The 23,913-nt window shown below is 46.8% G+C and overlaps 1 protein-coding gene across 5 annotated transcripts in view; it reads left to right on the forward strand.

The window, feature by feature from the left end:
- The window catches only part of CYRIA (CYFIP related Rac1 interactor A), a 440,426-nt gene that overhangs the window by 231,074 nt on the left and 185,439 nt on the right, over positions 1 to 23,913 (forward strand). For all 5 annotated transcript variants that reach the window (XM_069605934.1, XM_069605930.1, XM_069605935.1 and 2 more), the window contains one exon: positions 1,347 to 1,452. In XM_069605934.1, coding sequence (XP_069462035.1) covers positions 1,347 to 1,452 — 106 coding nt within the window. The remainder of the gene's footprint in view (positions 1 to 1,346; positions 1,453 to 23,913) is intronic.

The raw sequence follows: 23,913 nt of genomic DNA on the forward strand, positions 1-23,913 counted from the left end.
GCCAAGCAGACAGGCATACTTTGGAATTATGATGGACACAGTGGGGCAGGATGAAAATGCATAGCACAGTGGAGGAGCCTAACAATGAATTCCAAGATGCACAGGGATTCTGGATAAAGCTGCACAGGGTGGGGGGGGGGGGCGCACCAACAACCACCAATTAATGTAATAACAAAGCGCTCTAATTATAAAATGTGAGGGTGTAAACAGGAACCCTATACTGAAAGCGGAGTAAAGTGCATCCCGCAAAGGGGTTACAGGGAGCAATGGGTTTTAAGACTGTGTGAAGCACAATGAAAGGATGTGGCAGAGCAGAAAAATGCAGAAAGGGTTCTTATCTTTATTTCTGTTTTGTTGAATAGCAATGATGACTGCAGGTTCACCTCATGAGCCCTCACATTTTTAACTCAGGATTGTAATTTCAGGTCTGTCCATTACAGCTGCTGTAGCATCAGCAACCTGTAAGCTTAAATGTCTACTAATATCTTATCAGTAGTGTTGTAGTTTATACTTTGATCTACTGTTTGTAGACCTTGAACTTGAGGCATGGTTCTAATTATTTTACCCATTTTTCATTATCTTTGCAACTTGTAGTCCATGTAGAGCAAATCTCCATGTGGCTTCTGGGTCTGCACCCAGATTGTTAGGTTTGAAGGAGATTGTTGGTGTCAGTGTGTTGCTGCAGTTGTGCAGCTACTGCTTTCTCAATGATCTTCAGGCAATCTACTCATCTCAAAACGCTGTAGAATATTTCTCTGATCGTTTGAGAGGTTATTTGATACTTTTGTATTTTTTATATATTCATTGCATGCCTTGTTTCTAAGGTAAACACAGCAGAGTCAATTACCGTTTATTTTCTTAATAAGAATAACTTCTTAATCATAAAATTGTTAACATACTAGTCACTCAACCAATATTTGTAAAATACAAGTACCATTTTTACATTTGGAATATGTTGGCCTTTAATGTCTATTTTCACCAGAGTGTTTATGCAATGCAGATAACAACCTTCCTCTAAAGCCTCCTAAAGTGTTCCTTTTAGGAAGGACGTTTTCTCCAGTAAACCTGAACCTACTTTAAACTCCTCTTGCTCATTTCAGTTTTATCGGAGAACCCTGTTATAGCGTCAGTCGATTTTGAATTTGTCTCGTGATGGGACAAGATGTTTTATCAGGTTTATTTTTGTTTTCTCCACAATCATATAGTGCGTCACTTTGTATTTTTTCCCTTCAAGGCCTCGTGTTGAATCATAGAAGTGTATATTTCCAATAAACTGCCATGTCATTTACTTGAACCTTTGCACCAGTTTTTAATATTAAACTGCAATTTATTTTATTACCATGCAGGCAATACAAAACCCAAGTGATATACATCTGCAGGAAAAGGCCTGGAACTCTGTGTGCCCTCTGGTTGTTAGACTGAAAAGATTTTATGAATTTTCGATAAGACTTGGTAAGTGATAAATGTTTCACTTTTTTTTTTTTAAAGTAACGTAGAATTGCGGAGGGTCGTTAAAGGAACACTTGACTCACTGGTCATTACTGCAATTGTGCCGAAGGCAGAATACAGTGGTAGGGAGACACATTCACACACCTACAGTGTGCCACAGTGTTAGGACAGTTTTTAGGACAGTTTTTCTAAAGTCCACACAAGGGGCTTTATAAAACTAGGAAACAGTTTTTTTGCAAACACTCTGCGCACAAACACGTAAATAAAACCCCATTGGTATATTGATTTTAATCAACACTGTGGTAGCCTGACACGTGTTTCGAGCACTTGCTCTTCAAGCATGTGTACGTACAAGGTAATGCAGTACAGGTAATATTAAAAAAAACATGTAAGAGATCCAAACAACAAGGCGAAAAACAATTGGATGGTCAACATTCCAATGTTAAAGACATTCATGGCACAATTTGTTAACCAAGTTGTAACATTTAAAGTGCAAGGTGCCAAGGAACAGTATTTTTGAGCGTTAAAGAGGGTGGAAAAATTAATCATTCATGGTAAACATAAGTACAATTGGGTCAATACCGGACGTGTATCGGGCAAACACAAAGATGTGGGAGAAAGAAAAAGATAAAGCAAGATTACATTAGATTTTATGATCAAGATTGGCTTTACAATTAGATTTAGTTATAGAACAACTATATTCCTGTACCTGCAATGAAGTTTTCTTAGGTTTGAACACTAGAAGGAGAATTGCGAGGGACAATTTATTTGTCAGTAACTTATAAGTTCTAACAACTGAGATCACCATATAGGATAGCTTGGCTCTGCACTTACCCATGAATATGGTAAGCAGATGGTAGTAAGAGTATTGTGGGCTCCACTGAAAATTAAAGCCATGTGACGTATTAATAGCATACCAATTATATAAAGGGCGATTAAGATTTTAAAGGACATCATTTTTACGTGCGTACCTGTCTTTTACAGTTGCAACAACAAATTAACGAAGCGTTTCCGCTTTGGTGCTGAAGAAGCAGAAATAAGTGCAGGGACGATCGTGCATAGCCAGCCCAGCAATTAAGGGGGGAAAAGAGAAAGGATAGACAATCCAATTAGTTGAACCTGCGAGTCTAGCCTGGAGATTACAACGCGTGTAGACCCTCCGAGCTGTAGGTCTACGTGCGAGTCCTATGCTTACCAGCGTCTCCGCTGCAAATGAGAACAGGAGCCAGCTGTGCGCAGCTCCTGCTGCCGGTAATATGCACAGGGCCAATGCTCGTACGCGGCCGTGCATATGTCAAATTAGGGCCGCCATCTTGAGTGTGTGCGGAGTAAAATCCAGGCAATGTCCTATGAGGCTGGCAAGGAACGAATAGCGGTGCCAGCCCTGCTGGATACAGTTGTGAGTGAGATGGAATTTGAGTCCATCGCAGTGTTATATTGACTATTAATTATCGAGTACAAACATTTTTATTTGGTGGGGAGAAGGCAAGGGTCTGCCTTCAGTGCCTCGCAGATGGCTGGCATGTCTGATAAGGACCTACGTAGTATTTATGGCTAGAGAGTACGAGAATGAAAAATAATGAGGGTTAAAGGAAAAAACCTGGCATGGTGGCGCTGGGAGATACGGAATATAGTCATGTGCTCGGTGGCCAGAAGAATATATGGGCAAGCCGAAGGTCGCCCGGGAGTTTTGTAGGAGTCAAGGAGTGAACCAATAGTGGGAGAAGGGAGCAAGTTGGGACCCTAATTTCTGCCTCTCATATTTTGCACCCCATGTGGGCAGGTGGACATTAAGAATGCTAGTCAAAGAATAGGGGGAAACTAACTGTATGGCAAATGTTGAGTCAATTAGAATGGTGGGAAACGCTGAGGGAAGATAGGATGCATCTTTTGACAGTAATTGCACATTGCTCATAAAAATACAGATAATTCATGGTCTGTATTGAGGCCTTGTGTGACAGTGCGGTATTGGCAGATGAGGCGAGCTTCTAGTTGCCTTAATTTGAGAACTAAATTCCCACCACTTTGTGGTAGTCACCTTGGCCATCCCAGCAAATTTAATTTGTGCTTTGTTGTCCATCTGGTGAACTTGATGCCAATGTACTGATAATGGATATTTAGAATCTACCTGGGAAATGGATGCCAAATGCTCCCTAATTCTGATTTTTAACGGACGGATCGTACTGCCAATGTAGCACTGTCCACAGATGCAAAGAATACAATATACACAACATTTGGTGTTGCAGTTGATGAAAGAATTGATTGTATGTGTACCCAATTGGCCAAATTCAATCCTGCAGGTTTCATATGCAAAGGCACACATTGAACATCCCCCACACTTGCGAAAGCCATTGTAGCCTGCTTGATGCAGCCAAGTTGATTTATGTTGTGGGTTTCACATAAAAGAGGGTGAGAGGATGTTCTTAAGATTATTTGCCTTAGTGTAGATGAAATTTGGCGAGGCATCTACCCAAGGGGTGATGTCTGTCCAGCTGGAGAATATGCCAATGTCTCTTGACTATGTTGTACAGACTAGAACTATCTGCATTGTATTGAGTAATTAATTTCAGTTTATTGCTGTGAGTACTGTGAGGCCGTACTTTAGGAGTAAGCAAGTCCTCTCTCTTCAATGATTTCACCTCCCGTTGCGCTTTGTCAAGGAGGCGACTGTCCTATCCTCTTGCCAGGAAACGGTTGTGAATAAATGTGCATTCCGTAAGGAAGTTCTTGTTTAAGGAGCAATTTCGTCTAGCACGTATAAATTCCCCGTTGGGGATGTTTCGTGAAACAGATTTCTTATGGCAACTGCTCGCATGTAGTAATGAGTTAACTGAAGTAGGTTTGCGGTAAGTCTTGGTTACCAATTGGTGCTCAGAAATAATAATAATGAATGGTTGGGTCCAAAAAGTTAATACTACTGGAACTAGAGATATGAGTGAATTGAATGCCCCATGTATTAAGATTAAGATACTGCACAAATTCATTTAGTAAGTCACAAGAGCCCGTCCATATCAGAATCACATAATCTATGTATCTCTTCCATGTGTGGATGTACGGTAAAACATAGCATTAGAGAAGACAAACAGTTGTTCATAGTGATGCATGAATATATTTGCGAGGGCAGGAGCATAGCTGGCTTCCATTGCTATACCTATCAAGTGTCTGTAGTTCAAAAAATGAATGCTTTATAAAACTATACCTTGAGCGATACAGAAAATCCAACTCTTAGTATAGACATCTACCACCTTATATTATAGTAGCAATGACAGAGCAGCCAGGCTCATTTTAGGTGGGAGAGAGGGCTGTAGGAAGGTACAAAGAAATTCTTAAATACATATGGTCCAAAGAGAAACACTGTTGTGATGATCCTTTTTGTGTGTGGTGTGGTGTTATAGGAAGGAGATGTGTTGTGAAGTGCTTGTCTTTGCATGTTGGAAGCCTGTGAAGTCATGTGGATTGTTGTGTGAATGAGAGAATGTTTGGTTGAGGGTTCCGAGCCAAGGCAGTTAGAGTCCCTGCCTGGGAGATGGGTGCCAGTGTTTATGTTCTATGTAACTTTGTGTAACTTAAGAAGGTATTAATAAATGTGAAGCAACCTACAAGAAGCCTAAAAGGTCACTTAATTACACACTTGTACACTGATGTATCATAAAAATAAAGGTTTATTCATATATATATATATATATATACACACACACAAGCAAAGAGAATTCTTTAGTTTAGTTTCTTTATTTGTATCACGCACCGAACCCTGAGTTAACTGGGTGCCAAAAACATGAGCGAGTGTTACAGGCATATAGAGGCATTTACAGCAACAGTGACAAAAAGAATAAGTGCAGGTCAACCGGAGGTTACAGGAGGGTCTATAGTTGACATTACATGAGAGCGAGACAGTACATTACATTAAACCCAAGGAAGGTTGCCGGAAGTTATATTTTAGGCGACAGTACCAGGCTGCTAGTTAAACAGTGAGACATACAAGGAGATTAGTCAGGCACAGTATTTTGATGCCGTGTAAGCTGGTCGTTAGCGTTTCTTATCAAAGAGCCAGCTCTTTACTTTGGCTCTAAAGGTCCATAACGAGGGTTCCATTCTGATGCCGAGTGGGATGGCATTCCACTGTTTGGCGGCTAGCACAGGGAAGCTCGCTCCTCCAAGCTCTTTTTAGATAGAGTCTGGGGATGGTGAGGCAATGCGAGCATAGTGATCTAGCTGGTCTGGCTGAGTGGTGTTTGAAACTTATCTGCCAGGTACTTGGGGGCAGAGTTTGGCAGGCATTTGTGGGTAATGACCGGGATCTAGGGATGTTCAATGCAGATCCCAAGGCGTTGTTTTGCAGGACCTTGACTTTGTTGAGGTTCCGTTCAGAGATGCCGAGGAAGAGTGTGTTGCAATAGTCGATCTTGGAAAGAACTAGTGCCCTGTCTAGAATAATGCAGCTGTTGGGAGAAAGGAATGCTTTGCATGCATTAATCGGCTTCTTGGTGTAGACAGTCGTGGATGCAGTGGCATTGAGTTGCTTCTTGAGTGAAGTTTAAGTAGACCCCCAAAGTTTTGATTTCCCTGGCCACTGTGATCAGATTTCCATCAATGTTGACAGAAGCATAGCGTATTTGGGATATGACGAGCAGGAGCTTGGTCTTTTCGTCATTGAGGCAAAAACTGTGGTCTGCCATCCATGTCTGGATCTCCAAATATATGTTGTTAAACAATTTGGAGTTCCCTTCATGGCACCCTGACAGCGTAATGAGAACGTGGCTGTCATCAGCGTAATTCGTATATGTAACAACCAAGTTGTCAAGGGGGTCCAAAAGGAGTTTGCTAAAGATGTTATAAAGCGTTGGCGAGACACATGAGCCTTGTGGTACACCGCAGTAGATGGGAATTGGACTGGCTGAGGCTGCGAAGACCCTAGTGGTTCGATTGGACAGGAATTATTGTATCCAGGTAGAAGTGTTGCTAGAGAAGGCAGCAGCTGTCAACAGGTGATGAGTGAGGTTCCGGTGTTCGACAAGATCGAATGCTGCCGCCTACTTACCATTATCTTTGGTCTCATCCATTTGGATTTTTAGGTCCAAGAGGGCTGTTTCCGTTCCATGTCTTCCCCTAATGCCCTATTGTCTGAGGCCAAGTAGGTCGTTGTCCTCCAGGGGTTTCTGGATTTGTAGATGGGCCCCTCTGTCTAGAATCTTTAAGAGGTAGGGGACGGTAGTGGGAGGGGAGAGGGGGGAGTAATTTTTTTGGGACCGAACTAGTCTCGAAAGACGAGTTAATTATGGCAGTAATGAAGGGGGCCAGGTCCTCTGCACCTTCCTGCGAGGTGGCTTCAGATCACGTGATCTTGGATATCGCGCGTGCAGTGTTCCGCCAGATGGGCAACAGCATTTGCCTTCGGCGCCATGGCTGGCTCGAGGCCCCCGACTTCCAACAGGAGGTCCAAACCAGAGTTCGGGACATGCCCTTTGACAGAGATAACCTTTTTGTGAAGGCGGTGGATGAGTCCCTACAAGCCATCAAGGCAGAAAAAGCATGTGCCCTGGGCACGCTTCAGCAATGACAGCTAGGAGGCAAGTCTACCCTATCTAGTTTCGGCGGGGGCTCCTTTTTTTACCGTCAGCCCTCCCGCTCCTCGGCCCAGGAAACCAACAGGGGCCGTTCCTAGGCCTTCAGTGGCTGAGGACATCATTGTAGTCGGGGACTGCAAGGTCCGTCGACCTCCAAGCAGGGGTGAACCGGCCAAGTCGTCGGGCCCCTACCCGTGCACCCCGGTGGGAGGCTGGCTGGTGAACTTTGTCAGCATGTGGAAGACCATCTCCACCGACCGTTGGGTGCTGTACGCTCTCGCCACGGACATAGAGTTCCAACGTAAGTGTCCTCGAATACCACCGGTGGCCCGGCAGGAAAACCACATCCCTCAGCTGCTGCTAGAGGTGCGGGCCATGCTAAACAAAGGGGCGATACAGCTGGTCCCAAATTGACTTTGGGAATCCAGAGTTCATTCAAGATACTTCCGCATTCGAAAGAAGACCGGGGCTGGAGGCCCATTCTCGTCCTCCGACGACTGAACAAATGCATAAAGTCCCAAAAGTTTTGCATGGTCACTATTCAGCACGTGCTCGGACAGCTGGAAGAGGGAACCTTCTGTCGTCGTCGGACCTGGAGGATGCGTACTTCCACATGCCATTCACAAGGGACTCCGTAAATTTCTACGCTTTGTCGTTCAGGGGAAGGATTACCAATTCAAGGCCCTCCCCTTTGGACTGAAGTTCGCACCCAGGGTCTTCAAGTGCTTGGCGCCGGTGGCGGCGCATCTACGGCTGCAAGGGCTCCAAGTCTACCCTTACTTGGACGACTGGCTCATCCGGGCCGGATCAAGAGAGATCGCCGTCGACCACACAGCAAGGACCGTCTGCCTACTGACGGAGCTGGGGTTCTTGGTGAACTATGCAAAGTCCTGCTTGACTCCATCGCAGGACACTCTGTTCCTGGGATCATGACTCAACACGGTATCATGCCTGGCATCACCGTCGAAGAGAGGTTAGCGGCCATCCTGGACAAGGTGCAGCGGCTGCTAGCACTGAAGATCACCAACGAGGTAAATGCAGGACTACATCATGCCAACCAGCGACTTGCGTCCACTGCAGGAGTTCCTAGACTCCCGATGGGTCCAGGTATCTGGAAGCTTCCAATACAAGATTGTTCTCGACAAGGGGTTCTGTCGGGCTTTAAGGCTGGACGCCCGGAGACTGTCACGACGTAGGCTTCCTTGGAAGGATGGGGAGCCCACACCGAAAGCCTTCACGCCAGAGGCCTGTAGCTGCTGGAGTAGAAGACGTTGCAAAGCAACGTTCTGGAGTGAAGGGCAGTGTTTTGGTCCCTCTGATCGTTTCTTCCGTCCCGCAAGGGCAAGGTGGTGCGGATCTTCAGACAATACCACCACAATGTTTTACTTCCAGAAACGGGGACATCTGCAGGGCTGCTACATGGAGGTTGATGCACACTTTCAAGAGATTCTACTGGGTCAGTGGGGATTCCAGGTAGGAGTCCAGAGTCGGCCAAGCAGTTCTGCGCAACCTGTTCGCTTGAAGGTGAGCCTGGTGAGGAGGAAAGAGATGGCTTATGTTAAGCCTTGCCACCTCCCGTGGTTGCGCATGTGTGTACTGCTATGTATTCTTTATGCATGAGCATATGAATCCATGCGAGACCCCATGCTGGAGAAGGAACAAGTTACTTACCTGTAACTGTTGTTATCCAGAATGGGTCTGGCATGGATTCACATGCAAACCCTCCCGCCTAACCCTCTGTGGCTCTTCTTTCTCTTGGTCCTACTGCCACTTTACGTGCTACCAAATCTGAAGATGGCTGCCAGAGGAGGGGATTAGGTAGAGGGCATTCATTGACTGGGGGCAGTATGACCCAGAGACCAGTGATTGGTTGTTAGGAGAAAGACAGTTCAGAAATGTAACTGATTTTCTTTCTTTTACCGAGGATTCCCAGCCTGATGACGGGGAATATTCATGAGCATGTGAATCCATGCCATACCCATGCTGGAGAACCGTTACAGGTAAGTAACTTGTTCCTTCACCTAGATTCGATATCTTGGCTACACTACGCCTGTACCTAGATTCAAAACATTAAATAACCTCAAGAATTCATCTAAAATGCAATACATTGACTACCCTGAAGAATCTATCTATATGCAATAGATTGGTTACCCTCTCCAAATGCTCTTTATGCAATACATTGGCTAACCGTAGAAATTCTTCTACATGCAATACATTGGTTACCCTTTAAATTATTGGGTGATGTGCTCTGTTAGATTTTCATTTATATGCCAAATCGCCTTCATCTTGGACAACCAGCACTTTTTGCTGGACTTGTGAATTATTTTTCTATGTTCCTGAGTAGGTGGGAACCTTTTGCCCCACTCATTCTTTATTTTACTATTTTTATGGTTGTCATTATTCTGACTCTCCATAGTTTATTTTTGAATCTATACTTTCCTATAACTTTTGGGGCATCTACATTTTATTATTGCAGCACACAGCACTTTCTGTGCAGTGTTGCTGATGTTCCCCTTTCTTACTGCTCCTGGAACGTTTCTGTTCGTGACAAGCTTACTATTATGGCTAGTGGCAGTGGACATACTTACTGACCTGTGTGATACTATCGGGCTTTCATTACAGCGGTGGTAATGGACAAAAGGGTCACCATTCAGCTAGAATGGTGGCTTTCTTTTTCGCCATTACTAGTGTGGTTGTCCTTTCTTGGCCCTTCTGCCATCCTGGGTGGGGGAGGTCCTGGTTGTACTTTCGTGTTTGGCAGGAACTCTTTGTGTAGCCTGCTGAGGCTCCAGAGTGTCTGCTCTCCTGAACATCCGTGAAGACCTGCTCTCCAACCTTGATTCTAACACCCCCTGTGTCCTCATCCTGCTTGATTTCTCTTCTGCCTTTGACACGGTCAACCATGCCATCCTGCTCAAATGTCTCCTTGATAACCTGGGTATCACCGATCAGGCCCTGGCGTGGCTGACCTCTTTCCTCTCTGACCGACCCTCCCGGGTCCAACTTGGGTCCTTGCTCTCTATCTTTTTCTCTACCTGTGGTGTCCACCAGGGGTCTAAACTCTCCCTGGCTTTTCAATCTATACCTGGCTGCTCTCTGCCCCAACTTTCAGTGCTATGCTGATGACACTCAACTCATTTTCAGGCTACCTTCAGCTACCTCTGCCCTGTCTCATCACTGTCTGTCTGCTATCCAGGAGTGGTGTGCCACAAATGACCTTTGCCTTAATGATAGTAAGACTGAGATTCTCCTCATCGGTACGCCCGCTCCCTCCTTTGCTGTTGCTCTCTGGGCGGCCTCTCTTGGCTCTCCTCCTGCTCCTACCTGCGAGGCTAAAAACCTTGGTCATCTTCGACTCCACACTCTCCTTCTCTCCTCACATCTCAGACATCTCTAAGAAGTCACACTACCAGCTGCACCTCCACAGAAGTATTCTACCTTTCTTCTCCTTCCCCCAGAAGCTCACTGTTTACAGAGCTCTGGTTCTCTCTAGGCTAGACTACTGCAACAGCCTCTTTCTAAATATGCCCGTCTCTACTCTCCGCCCTCTGCAACTCATCCAGAACAGGACTGCAAGACTTTGCCTCAAGCCCAGGGATCGTATCTCTCCAGGACTCAAATCTCTGCACTGGCTCCCAGTGGCTGCGAGGATCAGGTTCAAAACCCTCTGCATTGTCCACAAGGCCTTCTGGGGCCTGGGCCCCCAATACCTTCAACTCTCTCTTCCTAAATATCTTCCCTCTCGAGCTCTTCGCTCATCCGCCTCCAACTCCCTTAGGGTCAGTCGCTTCTCCAAGCAACAGTTGCTAGCTCTTTCTTCGGCTGGGGCCTCCCTCTGGAACAGCCTTCACGCCTCCCTGAAACTGGAGAACCATCTCTGGTTCCGGAAGCACCTCAACACCTTTCTTTGCTTCTGACTTTTCTCCTACTCTCCCCTGCTGACCTCCTGGCTGGAACAGAATCTGTGCTTATTACCTGACCACCCTCTATTATCGGATCCAGGCCCCTCGCCCTCCTGTCACTGCCTGCCTGGCAACCCCCGCACCTGGGGACTCTTCTGTATCCCTACAGTCCCACTAACAGCACTTGACACCTGCTGGCCGTTACTTACCTATGTTATTATTCTATGCACATGTACTACACTGTCCCTCTCACTTCCCCCCACACTTTTCCCTTCCCCCATCCCATGCACTTGCGCGATCTGAATGACACCTGGCCTAGTAGGATCGTTGTCTGTCCTACCTTTGTTTGCCCCCCCCTTGCCTCGTCGCGCCTTGAAACGCTTGTGTGTAGGCGCATTATAAATGCCATATATTATCATATTTCTGTGAAGGCAGATAGTGATGGAGGTAGTCTGAAACTCGCCTCGCCTTTTTGTCTTCTTGTGTGCCTGAGAGAATTCAGTTCCCACTGGGGGGACTTGCCGCCCTAATTGGACAGCCACCCATCCCTTTCCATAAAATGCAGAGAGTTTGCAGAGGATGTGTGGGTTCCTGTATGCCTGGCATGGACCTGGAAACTGAAGATAAGGTGATCACTGGAGCTGAATCCGATGATGAGAAGACTGCTGTAGCTACTTCCAGCGGCCGGAGTTGGCTGTTGTGTAACTGCTGCCTTTGCTGACCCCTTCTTTGATGCGACAGAGTCCCGAAGAAGACTACGACCCATAGACTGGTGGGCACAATCATTCTTGAGAAGACCTGGATTTAGAGCCATATACCACAACGAGCTGTGACCTTCCTGGCCTGCGAGCTTGAGTGCTCTGCAATGTCTTTCAAAGAACTAATCTCGCTGAAACTTTGAACTCCTGCTGAACCTTCAGAGACACAATTCCACACCTTGAAATCCCCTACCAGAGTGCTGGACCGAGATAGCGAGGCACATCCAGTCAGCGACAACCGTCCTTCATCCAGTACCTTGAAAAGGGCGCCAAATCCACAGAGCAGCGACAAAAACTGAAGAATCCTTTGAGAGCCTTTTCTGTTGAATGCTGCAATTTCCCATCCATTGTCCTGTCTTTGATCACTAAGAATCCAGAGACCGGTGCTGCTGCATCGTGAAGGGATCCGTCTGAAAGCTCTTCTTCACTGCTGAGGTACTGTGTGCCTTTGGGTAAATACTTACCTAAAGTCTTGTGTCGCTCCTGTGTGGCCTGGGTTGTGATTTGTGTAGTTGGGAGTTCACCCATACCTTTACCCCAAGCCCAACGCCTATAGGGAGCCTTCTACGAAGTCCCTGAACCCTTCTAACTCTAAAGTCGGATACTCGCTTGTCTGACGAGAAGTCCTGTGGAACACAGAATTTTCAGCAGTTCTGCCTTATCCTGAACTGCCTCCAGCTGGCTCCAGGGTCCCCCTTCTGCCTCTGAAAACATGCATGCCCTAGAATAGGGAAGCATTCCAAAGTAAAAGGACTCTGCAGGGACATTATTGTTTTGCAAAGTACTTACTTGCTATGTTTTAGTGATGTCACTCTGATTCCTCAAAACAGAATAAGTTACAAAGTGTTACAAAGTTATTACTTACCTGTGAGTTGCTTACTACTACTCTGAAAAGTGTGCAAAGTTATTTACTTGCCTTTGAATTGTTTTCCACTCTTCTCAAAAGTAATGTTTGTGTACTTGAGATAGAATAAGTGTATGGATTTACTACCAATAGGGTTTTACTCACCTTGAATAGCTTTCTGCCATTCTAAATGTGTACCATTGGGGTTTTGCTTACCTTGAACTGCTTACTGCCTTTCTGAAAAAGTCTAGAGTTCTTGCTCTCCTTAGAATTGTTAGACTATTCTGAAAAGTAACATTGGTATAACTACATTTCGGGGGCCTTGTGTCCTTGACGTAGTCCACATCTATGACAGGTAATCACTGCAGCTGTGCTCAGTGATTACCTGTCACAGATAATCACTGCAGGTTTGCTGCAGTGATTACCCGTCATAGATGTGGAATACATTGGAGGAACATCCCATCGAAAGAACGTTGCCAGGTAAGAAAGTAACTTGTTCTTCTGATGCTTGTGGATCTGCTTGTCGCATGCTGTGTGTATAGCCCTACATCTAGTAGTAATTGCAGAGTATTGCATTTTTTTTTTTGAGGATCGTAGGATGTCGACAGGGGCGTGACTGGAACAGTATCCCTAACGTGATGTGTGGAGCACCTAAAATCCCTCACGTGTCGCAGTCCCACTGATGTTTATTTTTCTGCCAACCTAGTTGGTCTCTTATGCAGAGCTCCTAAGAGTTTATATTGCTCATCTAATCCTACTGCCCACGGTGGTTTAGTCATTTGCAAACCATCATCCCAACGGCTGTTTTGTGAGATTCCTGCTCATCGATGCCTCCATCCCAACTGCTCGGCGTGGCCTTAGCCTTCAGGCCTGGCCTTTACAGTACGGAGAGTGGGGCCCCGTTTGAGAATTAATTTCTTTCACCCCTCTTCCTTTCCTCTTGGTCTGGCTGCCGCTCATCTCTGCTATGCAGAAGACTCCCTTTAAATTCTGCCCGTCCTGCAGCTGCAAATTACCCTAGACAGAGACTCATCGTAAATGGTAACCGGCGTCTTCCTCTGTACCACGAACTCGGCCTAGAACTCTGAAAGACAGGCACACTAAGCGGTGGGCGGCCTTCGCTATGCAGGGCGAGAATCATTACCCCGTGGGTGCCCTCGCTTCGAACGAGTAATCCATCGGCAGCCATTGCTCTGGTTCAGAAGCCATCAACGTTTCCGACGAGCCTGCGTGCTCCCATGTGTCCATACCGGACAGGCATGCCACCGGCACTGCTATGGGGAGGTTACACCCCGGCGACAAGGGCACCCACACACCACATGTCCTTTAACACACAAGGCTTATTAGACGATCGTCGAAGTCCTCAATGCCCGTAGGCCCGTCGAAGACTTGGGCTGAGCCTTCCAAACCTCTACCGCCCTGCGCGCCTCCACCACCGCAGCATGCAAATGGGAATAAAACCTCTTCTGGAATGGGCGCTTCCCTTCAAACTTCCCCCACTGTGTTACCGTCCAAAGGCGCTGGGACTCCGAAAGAGGTGGTAGCGTTGTTTGCAGAGGCAGCGCCTACATAAGTGCCAAAATCTTCTTGGCAGTCGATAATGCTTCCAACCTACTTGACACTTTCGGCTACCATTTCCACCGCCGGGTACTCCAGGGAAGCCTTCTCGGCCTGGTGTATGGGGGCTATCCTGAGGCCTCCCAGCTTCTTTCTAAGGTCCTGCATAAGGATTCCTCCCCCTTCTGTGCAGGCTGGGACCAAGTGGACGACCAGGGCTCGTGGCACACACCAACGCTAAACGCTGACCCAGACATCCTCTATCTGGATGCGCCCACTACTGCTCTGCCAAGAGATCCGTCCCCAGTTGACAACCAAATGCTATTTTAACTCCCTCCTAAAAAGAGCAGCTGACCATTTTAAGATCACTATGCTTGAAGCAGCCCCTGACTTTGACTTTGTGGAGGACATCCTCCAGGAGAAATCTCTTGTTAGCCAAGCCATTCCCGTATTAAACACCATTAAAAAGCACCTGGGTGCTTCCTTACTTCCCCCTTCACTTACACTGGCAGTTAATCCCTGTGTGGAAAAAATGTTTTGTCCGGGGCCACGCCACACCAGACTCTTTGGTTGTAACCACCACTTGCAAGCGGGCAGGGGTACCACTGTCCTTGGCAGAATCCCCTCCAGACAGGAATTGTAAAAAATGTACACCCTTGGTAAGCGTGTCGCTGCCTCTGCAGCTTACTCCACAAGGATTGCAAATACCACGCTCATTGCGAGCTATAGTAATGTTCAGTGGGGCCTAGAACAGGATGGCCTTCAGGAAGTTCCACAGGCTACCCTATCACGCCTGCTGGTGGTTGTGGCGGAAAGCAGACTGGTTACCCAGAATATCCTGAAGTGCACTCAGGATTCTGCCGAAACCGCAGGGTGCAAGCCGCAGGGAACACCCTTGCCAAGGGAACCCTGCACAAGCGGCACGCCTGGTTGAAAAACTCTGGATTCAATCCCGAAACATAAGCCTGTAGAGGAAACCATCTATTCGGGAAGGCGGTCTACCACGCCCTGGAAACTGCGAAAAAGTAGCACGAGACAGTCACTCCAAATCTCGGCTAAACACTTTAACCGGCGCAGCGCCACAAACGCCTGCAGGTCGTTTTGTGCCGAATCCTTCTCCCGCTCACCCCATGTTCACGGGGGGCTCCAGTGTCCACAAAGCTCTCATTGGGGTAAGGGCAGAGGTAAACGCTCTGCTTCCAGAGGCTCCCTGACCTCCTCCAAGTGACTTGTTGGTATGGGTCCCCTCCAACGCTTGGGAGGGGAATCGCATCGGGTCATTGGGTACTAAAGACCATCGCCCATGGGTACTGTATCAAGTTCCTCCGACCACCTCGCTACCATCCACCAAGAAGCAGACGCCTGTCCCCAGAACACCTGTGCATTCTTCTGGAAGAAGTTCAGGTCCTGCTGGAAAAGGATGCAAAAGCGGAAAGATGCAGGAAAACTCTATCCTCTGGACCAGAGTATTATCGTAAAACGAGAAACTGAAGAGATATCCAGAGAGCAAAACACTATTATTTACAAAAGTATCAAATTATTTTATTTATCATGATACAAAAATTTAAACAAGTCAATTAATGGCATTCTACTTTGTAAAGCATCAATAAATCACGTAACACAACAGCATAGATGAACAAATAACTGTGACTAAAATACATCCATCTCAACAAACATTCATAGTGCAGCATCCAAACCATACATCATACATAGTGACATTCAACCAACCAACAATGGCTAAAAAGATAACTAAATTAATTAACATTATTTGCCAATTGGGAATGGGACAAACATTCATCACATCCCATTTGAAAACCGGTTTCGACGTAGAGTGTGTAGTAAACAACGTCTTCATCAGGAGATACAAAGCGAGAAGCTTATATAAGTAGCCATTAATATGCAAAATGCCAAGGATGGATCGTATGCTGGAATCGTATCGCCAATGGAGTTATGACTGTAGTTAACATGACACTGCTCTCAGTAGCCCCCTTCAAATCGTGTCAGCAGATGTACGCCTAGTGTACTTCCTTCTGGCGCGTTGGCCTGCCGGCTCCCTGCAACTCCAACCCAAATCACCACCTGCCATGCACCGCATAACCCATCACATCCGTGTCGCTCTGGAGTCCCTGCGCAACCTCGCACCGGTGCTTCGATTTGCTTCGTTGCATCACCCTCCAGAAAGCCACAAAAGAGAGCTACCCTTCACGCCTACAGCTCACTCGACTTGGGGTACAGAGGCTACCATAGCATTCATTGCAAATGTTTCTCTACATTCCATTTGCAAAGCAGTAGCCTTGAGTTCTGTACACACTTTGACACAACACTACTGCTTAGATGCCCACTCTAGGTCTGATTCTCAAGTGGGACAAGCAGTGCGAAGACATTTCTTTGCTACTGTTCCTTCATACATCCCACCATTTATTTATTTATTTATTTAAATTTGTATAGCGCGCAAGCAGCCCAGGGGCATTGAGGCGCTGTTACTTGCATGAGCTTAGTTACAGGCATAGTATCAGTAAGAGGCGTAATACAGATAGGAACAAGCAAGGTTATCATTACAGCTTATGCGGTTGGTCGATACAAATTAGGCAGTGGGTCATATGGTTGGTATTATGCATCTGCGAGGGACCTTATGTGAAGAGGGTGGTTTTCAGTGCTTTGCGGAAGGCTCTCAGGGTACTGTTCGCTAGTCTAAACACAGCATATGACTATAAGCTGATCCACAAGCATCAGAAGATATAAATTACGCACCGTACATCAGTGTTTCTTTGGACCATATTGTAAAAGTGTCTGTACTCCTGCTCTCTGTATGGCAGAGTAAAAGCACAGATGCACCCCCGACCAGGTTCTCAATTTGGTAGCTGTGGTCGAGCAACCAAGTCTTGAGCTCTCAGGAGGTGATGCAGGCTGGTTCTTAAGTTCAGTGTAGTCCCCAAGCACCCACAAAGGAATGTCCACACACTGTATTAGTGAAAACAGTCTTTATATAATTAAGGTTCAAGGTTATATGCACAATCACAATAGCTCACTTTGTGCTCCTTTAATATACAATGGCAAATATATACACAGCTCTAAATGGTACCACAATTATTAGATTTCATTAAAGTTTATTTCCTTCTAAATATTTCTACAACCCCAATGTACCTGGAATAGCAGAGTATGAAGTCAGGTCGTCAATGAATCCTTCTTGAGCGGCTCCCTTTAAGGCAGGAGCCACGGATCATCGAGATCCCACGAGGAAAAAGGGTGAACACTGTCGGCAGCAGCTTCATTTTTTGTGGTGCTCGTTGATGATCGGTCGAAAATGTCCTGCAAGCGGAGGCATGCGGTGCATCTCGATGACGAATGTTCATTGCCGCAAGGAGCCAATGAAGAACTTTGGCCCGGCAAGGGCGTCGCATCGTCAGCGTCTGGGGTCTTCAGGTGCCTAGTAACCCACCGGCGGATTCTCCTCGTCCGTCTGTGGCCTTGACTTACTCCGGCAGGATGAAAGCAGTAGACTAGGATGAGCAAGGGTGTCCTTGGATCAAATGTCTTGGGCAAAGGAGCACTGCAGCTCTGGTGGGCGTCAGCGGTTGTCGACGGTGATTAACTTAAATGTCCAGGCGCTTCTCTTCATGATTCCGCGGCAGTCCCCGTCTCCAGTTGGCAAACCTTCGAGTTTCTGACTTGCAGGGTGCTTTGGCAAAGATCAGCTGGTGCACGATGGTCCCTCGTAGCTCCGGGATTGGTCTCCTAGCCAGGTAGCCAGGTCCTCTCCTGGATCAGCCCTTTGAAGGCACAGCAGCTTTCAGATTAGCGAAGGACAGCAGCAGCGGTTCTTCTTCCACCATCGGGCTTCAAGTTAAGCATCAGTTTCAACTTCAGCTTCTGAACGATTTCTAGCAGTGAGAGGCCCCAGCAATACTGTTTGGACTCCTGTTTAGACTCTCATTCTTTCTGCTGGGTCACACTCGGCAACCAATCACTCAGATGGGCATTCAGCAGGCAGCCAATCGGGATCACCGGGCATTCAGGCCATTCTCCTCCTCCTGACACTCACAACAAGGAATGTGTAATGGGACAAGTACCCAGCCATTCAGCACTACACACTGCATTCATACCAGTTTCGGGCAGGGCTGTCTCAGTCTTTGTGTCCCATACCAGAATCTAGACACACATGAAAACAAGTGCATATTGGTCACACACACTCCATTCACCCGGGTCCCACCCACAGGGTGTATCCACAACATAGTCACTGGGAAGGCTCATGCCAGTCTGGCCTGGACTTCCCCCACAATACTATATATAGAACTTCCACCCAACAGCCAGTCAGGGGAAAGGGACAGAGTCGGGGCTTCCCAGCACTTTGGGAAAAAGAAGGTAACATGCAATAGAAAGCAAGAGACCACAGGGGCCATCTTGTCTCCTATCAGGAATCAACTGATATCCCAAAATGGAGGATACTCAGAGCACCTGTCAAATACAGCATGGAGCTGCCACCAGCCCATACCCTGCTCTGTGGACCATGCACATGTGCCCAAAAACATACACTAGGGGCACAGGGTTGTACCCTCACCCATGGGTGCCATAAAGGGTATCCCAAGGGTCTGTACACCAAACCAAAAATAGGAAGAGCTGCACTGGCAGGAGTCCCACATGGACGCCTGCCCAGAAAACACAGAACATACACGTAAAAGGACTACAGAACAAGGACAGGGAGGCTCTGTCCTGCCAATGCTTTTCCAGCATCACACATATGTATGCTACAAGTTCTTTGTAACTTCCTACTGCCCTGTCTTCTTCCTAATGCGCCTGACTGCTCGGTCCACGCTACCAAAAGAAGTAGTACAGATCTGTAGCAAGAGTTAAGAGTTTGCTGTATTGCCTAAGGTATAGTTTTATAAAGCCCCTTGTGTGGACTTTAGAAAAACTGTCCTAACCCTCTCTGAGGGTGAGGAGGAGCCTAGCTGCAGAATTCTGGACTCTTTGGAGCTTTATGAGTTGGTAGGCTGGGCTACCAGATGGAGGGAGTTGGCGTAGTCCAGTCGGGAGAGGACAATGGACATGATTGGCGTCACTGTGGGGCAAAGTGGGGTCACGGAAAGTGCATATGAGTAATAAGAGGTATAGATTGCAGTATTTTGGCAGTGTTAAATGTGGTGTAATAGTCAGTGTGCATAGTGAAGATCAGAATTTTGACTGACGGATACAGCTTGTGGGAGATGGGGCCTAGGGAGGGAGTCCAGGGAGAGGGTTTCAGCAAGATGGCCATCTGTCTGAAGATCATGATCTGTTTTTCCCGGATTGTTCAGGAGGTAGTTGAGCCATCCAACGATCAATGTCAGTAAGGCAGGATGCTATGTCTGGTTGGGGGGGGGGGATGAAGATGGACATGCGGATTCTAAAGATGATTTGTGAGTCGTCGGCATAAATGTGGCAGTTGATGTTGTGCGAGTGGAAATGTGGAGGGAGAGATCTCATGCAGATGTAGAAGAGGCGATAGGCAGGCGCCTTGGTGGGGGAGACTGTTACTGATTGGGCATATGAAGTGGAAGGTGGGTGATTTGGATTGGTGTTTGTTGGCAAGTAATTAGGAGCTGCACCTTGGTGCTTTGTGCCTAATGCGAAGGGAGTGGAGTCTGTCAATGTGGTAGCTGTGGCTGTTGGTGTCCAAGGCCGCTGAGAGGTCAAGGAGTTTGTGCGGCACAGCCCTGTGTATCTGCTGTATTTTTGAGGTCATCCCATATGGAGACTAGAGATGATTCAGTTCCATGAAGGGGTCTGAAGTCGGACTGGCCATGGTAGAAGATGTGGTTGGCATCCATAAAAGTACTGACCTCGGAGTAGGCTGTGCGGTCTGTTAGTTTGGATAGGAAACGTGTGTTAATTTGGTGTGCAGTTTGTAGGCAGGAGAGGGTCAAGTGATGTTTTTTTCAGGAAGGGGATTTGACGCAAGATATTTTTAGGAAGATGCCTGCGGTGATGGAAAAGTTAAGGATGGATGGCGGTCAGTAATTTAAGAAATTTGGGTCTAGAAATGGGAGTGAAAGAGAGGAAAATGGGAGGTGGGAGGCAGGCTGGTCAAAGAGGACATCACAAATGTCATTGATGACATCACTGATGACATCACATGTCTGACGCCCCCTTTTTTCCTTTCCTGACATATCTAGGCCACATGATTTTCTTCAGTAACAGTCAGGAACTAAAAATTGTAAATGTACTATATTTGTAGAGTTATCCTTCAAGTATGTTCTTATAATAATTCCCTTATGGTCCAGTCATATCATATGAAGCATATACATAGGGGAAGACGCAACCTTGAAAGACGATCCTTTTTGTGCATTAAAATTATCAGTAGAGTTATCAGCACTTATAGTTTTGATGTTTTTTTTATTACTGTACTTTCCCTGTATATGCTCATATTTTTATATGTTGTACTCACACTATTTTCCTTAGGGTTCAGACACATCATGTGATATATATATATATAGATAGGGTAAGTGATAGCTTTGAAACAGAGCAATCATTTCTCTGCATAAAGGTAATCAGTTAGGTTATGAACACTTTCTGCTACTATATCTGTTTTTTTTCTTACTTCAATTCCCTTGTATATATTCATATTTGTATGTGGTGTCTCTTTGTGATTTGTCTATAATAATGCAGTTATGTAGTTTGTGGGTTTATTACCTACTTAGCACAAGTTTCACTGTACGCAAAACTCTAATATGAAAACAGTTATTTCACTATTCAACATGGCAAGCTTATGAATATTGCACCTCCATCATGTATGCTGCACACAATGCCTATGTTTCTACATGAGTACCTTAGTATAATGGATTGAAGTTAATAATAGAATGCTTTTTATATCAATGCATAGCTTAATGCACCGATTAGCACTTGATATTTATTCCAATAATCTTTGACACTTTTTTATTAACATTACACTAAGAATCCCTTGTACAGACTTTTCATGAAAGGTAAATGCACATGTGATGTCATCAGTGATGTCATCAATGACATTTGTGATGTCATCTTTGATGTCCTGGGTGTTAGGCTTAGCAGTGCACGGTGGTGGCGCGAGTTATGGTTGCTTAGCTTACCATAACTGGCGATTTCAAGGGTTTTTCGGTTTTACTTGGAACCATAACGTCCCTTTAACAAAGTTTTTTCACTGAATTTCATTGGTTTCTATTAGTGCAACTTAACCATAACGTCCTTTTCAATGGATGAAGACCACTAGCATCCTAGGTTCTCAAAGTGGGAACCCGGGGTGGTAAAAAAAAAAGATTTTTCTTCCCAAACCGGAACGCCTGCGGCGTCCCGGTGTAGGAAGGAAAATCTTTTACCAAGATGGACACCATGGAAAGGGAACACAACAGGGCATGGGTAGGGGGGACCAGGAGGGAGACACAGGGCTTGAGAGGGAGGTGGGGGTTAACAGGAGAGAGACACGGGGTGGGAGGCAACAGCAGGGAGACACGGGACATGAGCGGAGGGTGGGGGAACACGAAGGAGACACGGGGCATGAGAGGGGGTGGGGGGGTAACGAGAGAGACACGGGGCATGAGAGGGGTTTGGGGGGCAACAGCAGGGAGACACGGGGCATGAGCGGGGGGTGGGGGGAACACGAGGGAGACACGGGGCATGAGAGGGGGTTGGGGGCAACAGCAGGGAGACACGGGGCATGAGCGGGGGGTGGGGGGAACACGAGGGAGACACGGGGCATGAGAGGGGGTTGGGGGCAACAGCAGGGAGACACGGGGCATGAGCGGGGGGTGGGGGGGAACACGAGGGAGACACGGGGTGGGAGTGGGGGGGCAACAGGAGGGAGACACGGGGCATGAGCGGGGGGGCAACAGGAGGGAGACACGGGGCATGAGCAGGGGGTGGGGGCAACAGGAGAGACACACAGGGCATGAGCAGGGGGTGGAGGGGCAACAGGAGAGAGACACGGGGCATGAGCAGGGGGTGGAGGGGCAACAGGAGAGACACGGGGCATGGGAGTGGGGGGGTCAACAGCAGGGAGACACGGGCATGAGAGGGGGGTGGGGGGTAACAGCAGAGAGACGGGGCATGAGAAGAGAGGGTGTGGGGGGGCAACGGGAGGGACACGGGGCATGAGCGGGGGGCTGGGGGTCAACAGGAGAGACACAGGGCATGAGCGGGGGCTGGGGGGGGAAAAGGATATCCACTCCTCGGTCCTCCGCAGGCCACCGTGTACCGATGGCGTGTCTCCTGCAAGTCTGCAGCAGCCTGGGACGTTCAGGAAGTGTAATCCACGTGAGCCTCACACAGCCCCATTGGAGGCCTCGCTGTCCTCTGATCTTATTGCATCGGAATTTCGCTTGTTATGTTGTGATAATCACTTGTGAAGTCTGAAGTCGCCACAGAGCTTGCCACAGATGCCAATATACGAACAATAAACTAAGATGGCGGGCGCCTCTGAAAATAAGACGCACTGCACGCTTTACTACAGCCAATGGGAGAGCACGTCAGATGTCCGCGGACATCACGCAAGTCGCTTGCCCAATCCCCGTCCTGTCCGCGGAGCGAACAGGAAAGGGTGTCCGCAAAGCGGACACAGATATCACTAATTTTTTTCACTTACATTTTTGTCTTTTTTTTTAAACTACTGGACGGATTTACACCAAATAAAAAAAAAGCACGCTTTAGGGACCAAGCCGCCGCTCCTGCTGCAAATTTGGTGTAAATCCGTCCAGCGGTTTGGGCTGTAGGCGTGAGCAAAGTTTTTTCCCATTATGTCTATGGGGAAAAAAAAGTTTTCGGACCCCCCCTATAACTTTGCCCCCCACACCTCCAGACCAAACTTTGCAAAAAAATAGAGTGGGCCATATACTTTATTTTGCAAAGTTTGGTGAGGATTCGTCCAGGGGGAGCGAAGTTATAAGCCGTCCAAAAAGTGCTCTTCCTATGGAAACAGCAACTTAACCATACCTACCGTGGCCATGTAAAAAAACAAAAAAAATATATATCTGTTTATGGATGTATGTGGACAACCAGTTAGTCCCCTATAGTCTTAACAGTGTGAATGTGTAGAGGTGTTTGTGGTCCAGCGGGAAGGCCCTTATGCTTTGAACCATGCTTCTGCAGCCAGGTAATCTTGTCTAAATGTTACAAAGTGGTGCTTTGCAATTATGTATGTGGTGGAATGGCACTGTCTGTTCTCTTTATTTAATATTTCGAACTGTAAATATTTTTTTAACACATTTATAGAGTGCACTCTCACCAAAGGCATCATGGTGCTATTTATAAGCATGGGAAAGAGACCAAAATCTTTGGTGGATCCCTACTGGTAGTGCATTCCACAAATTAGGGCCTAAAATGGACAACGCCTGGTAACCTACCCTCTCTCGATGATGTATTTTAAGAAGTACTGCACCTGCAGAACGGAGTACATAGCCTGGACAATATGATTGAATTTTATACTACATTTATAGCCTTATGAATAATGCACAGAAATTAGAAATGGATTTGGGCTGGCAAAGGGCAAACAATGAAGTTCCCTCTGTGCGGTGGAAACATGCTGTCCAAAAGGAATACCTTTCACCAGGCAGACAGCTACATTTTGTTGAACCTACAAGCGAAGCAGTAAATACACTGGTTGCGATAGAAAAGTGACGTTACAGTAGTCCAAGCTACCGTTTAAACAGATTGCAACTACTTGCGCATGGAGATCCTCGGGGATAAAACTGAAGATTTTCCTAAATTGCTTTAACTTGAGAAAGCCAGTTTACACAGTGATAATCTGGGTGTCCATCTTCAGAGAAGCTGAAATGTTCATGCAACGGTTCATAACCTCTTTGACTAGGACAGGAAGGGGTCCTAGCGTTAATGGA

Source organism: Ambystoma mexicanum, chromosome 4p (genome assembly GCF_040938575.1).
Source record: "Ambystoma mexicanum isolate Mex_15411 chromosome 4p, UKY_AmexF1_1, whole genome shotgun sequence".
Classification (NCBI taxonomy): domain Eukaryota; kingdom Metazoa; phylum Chordata; class Amphibia; order Caudata; family Ambystomatidae; genus Ambystoma; species Ambystoma mexicanum.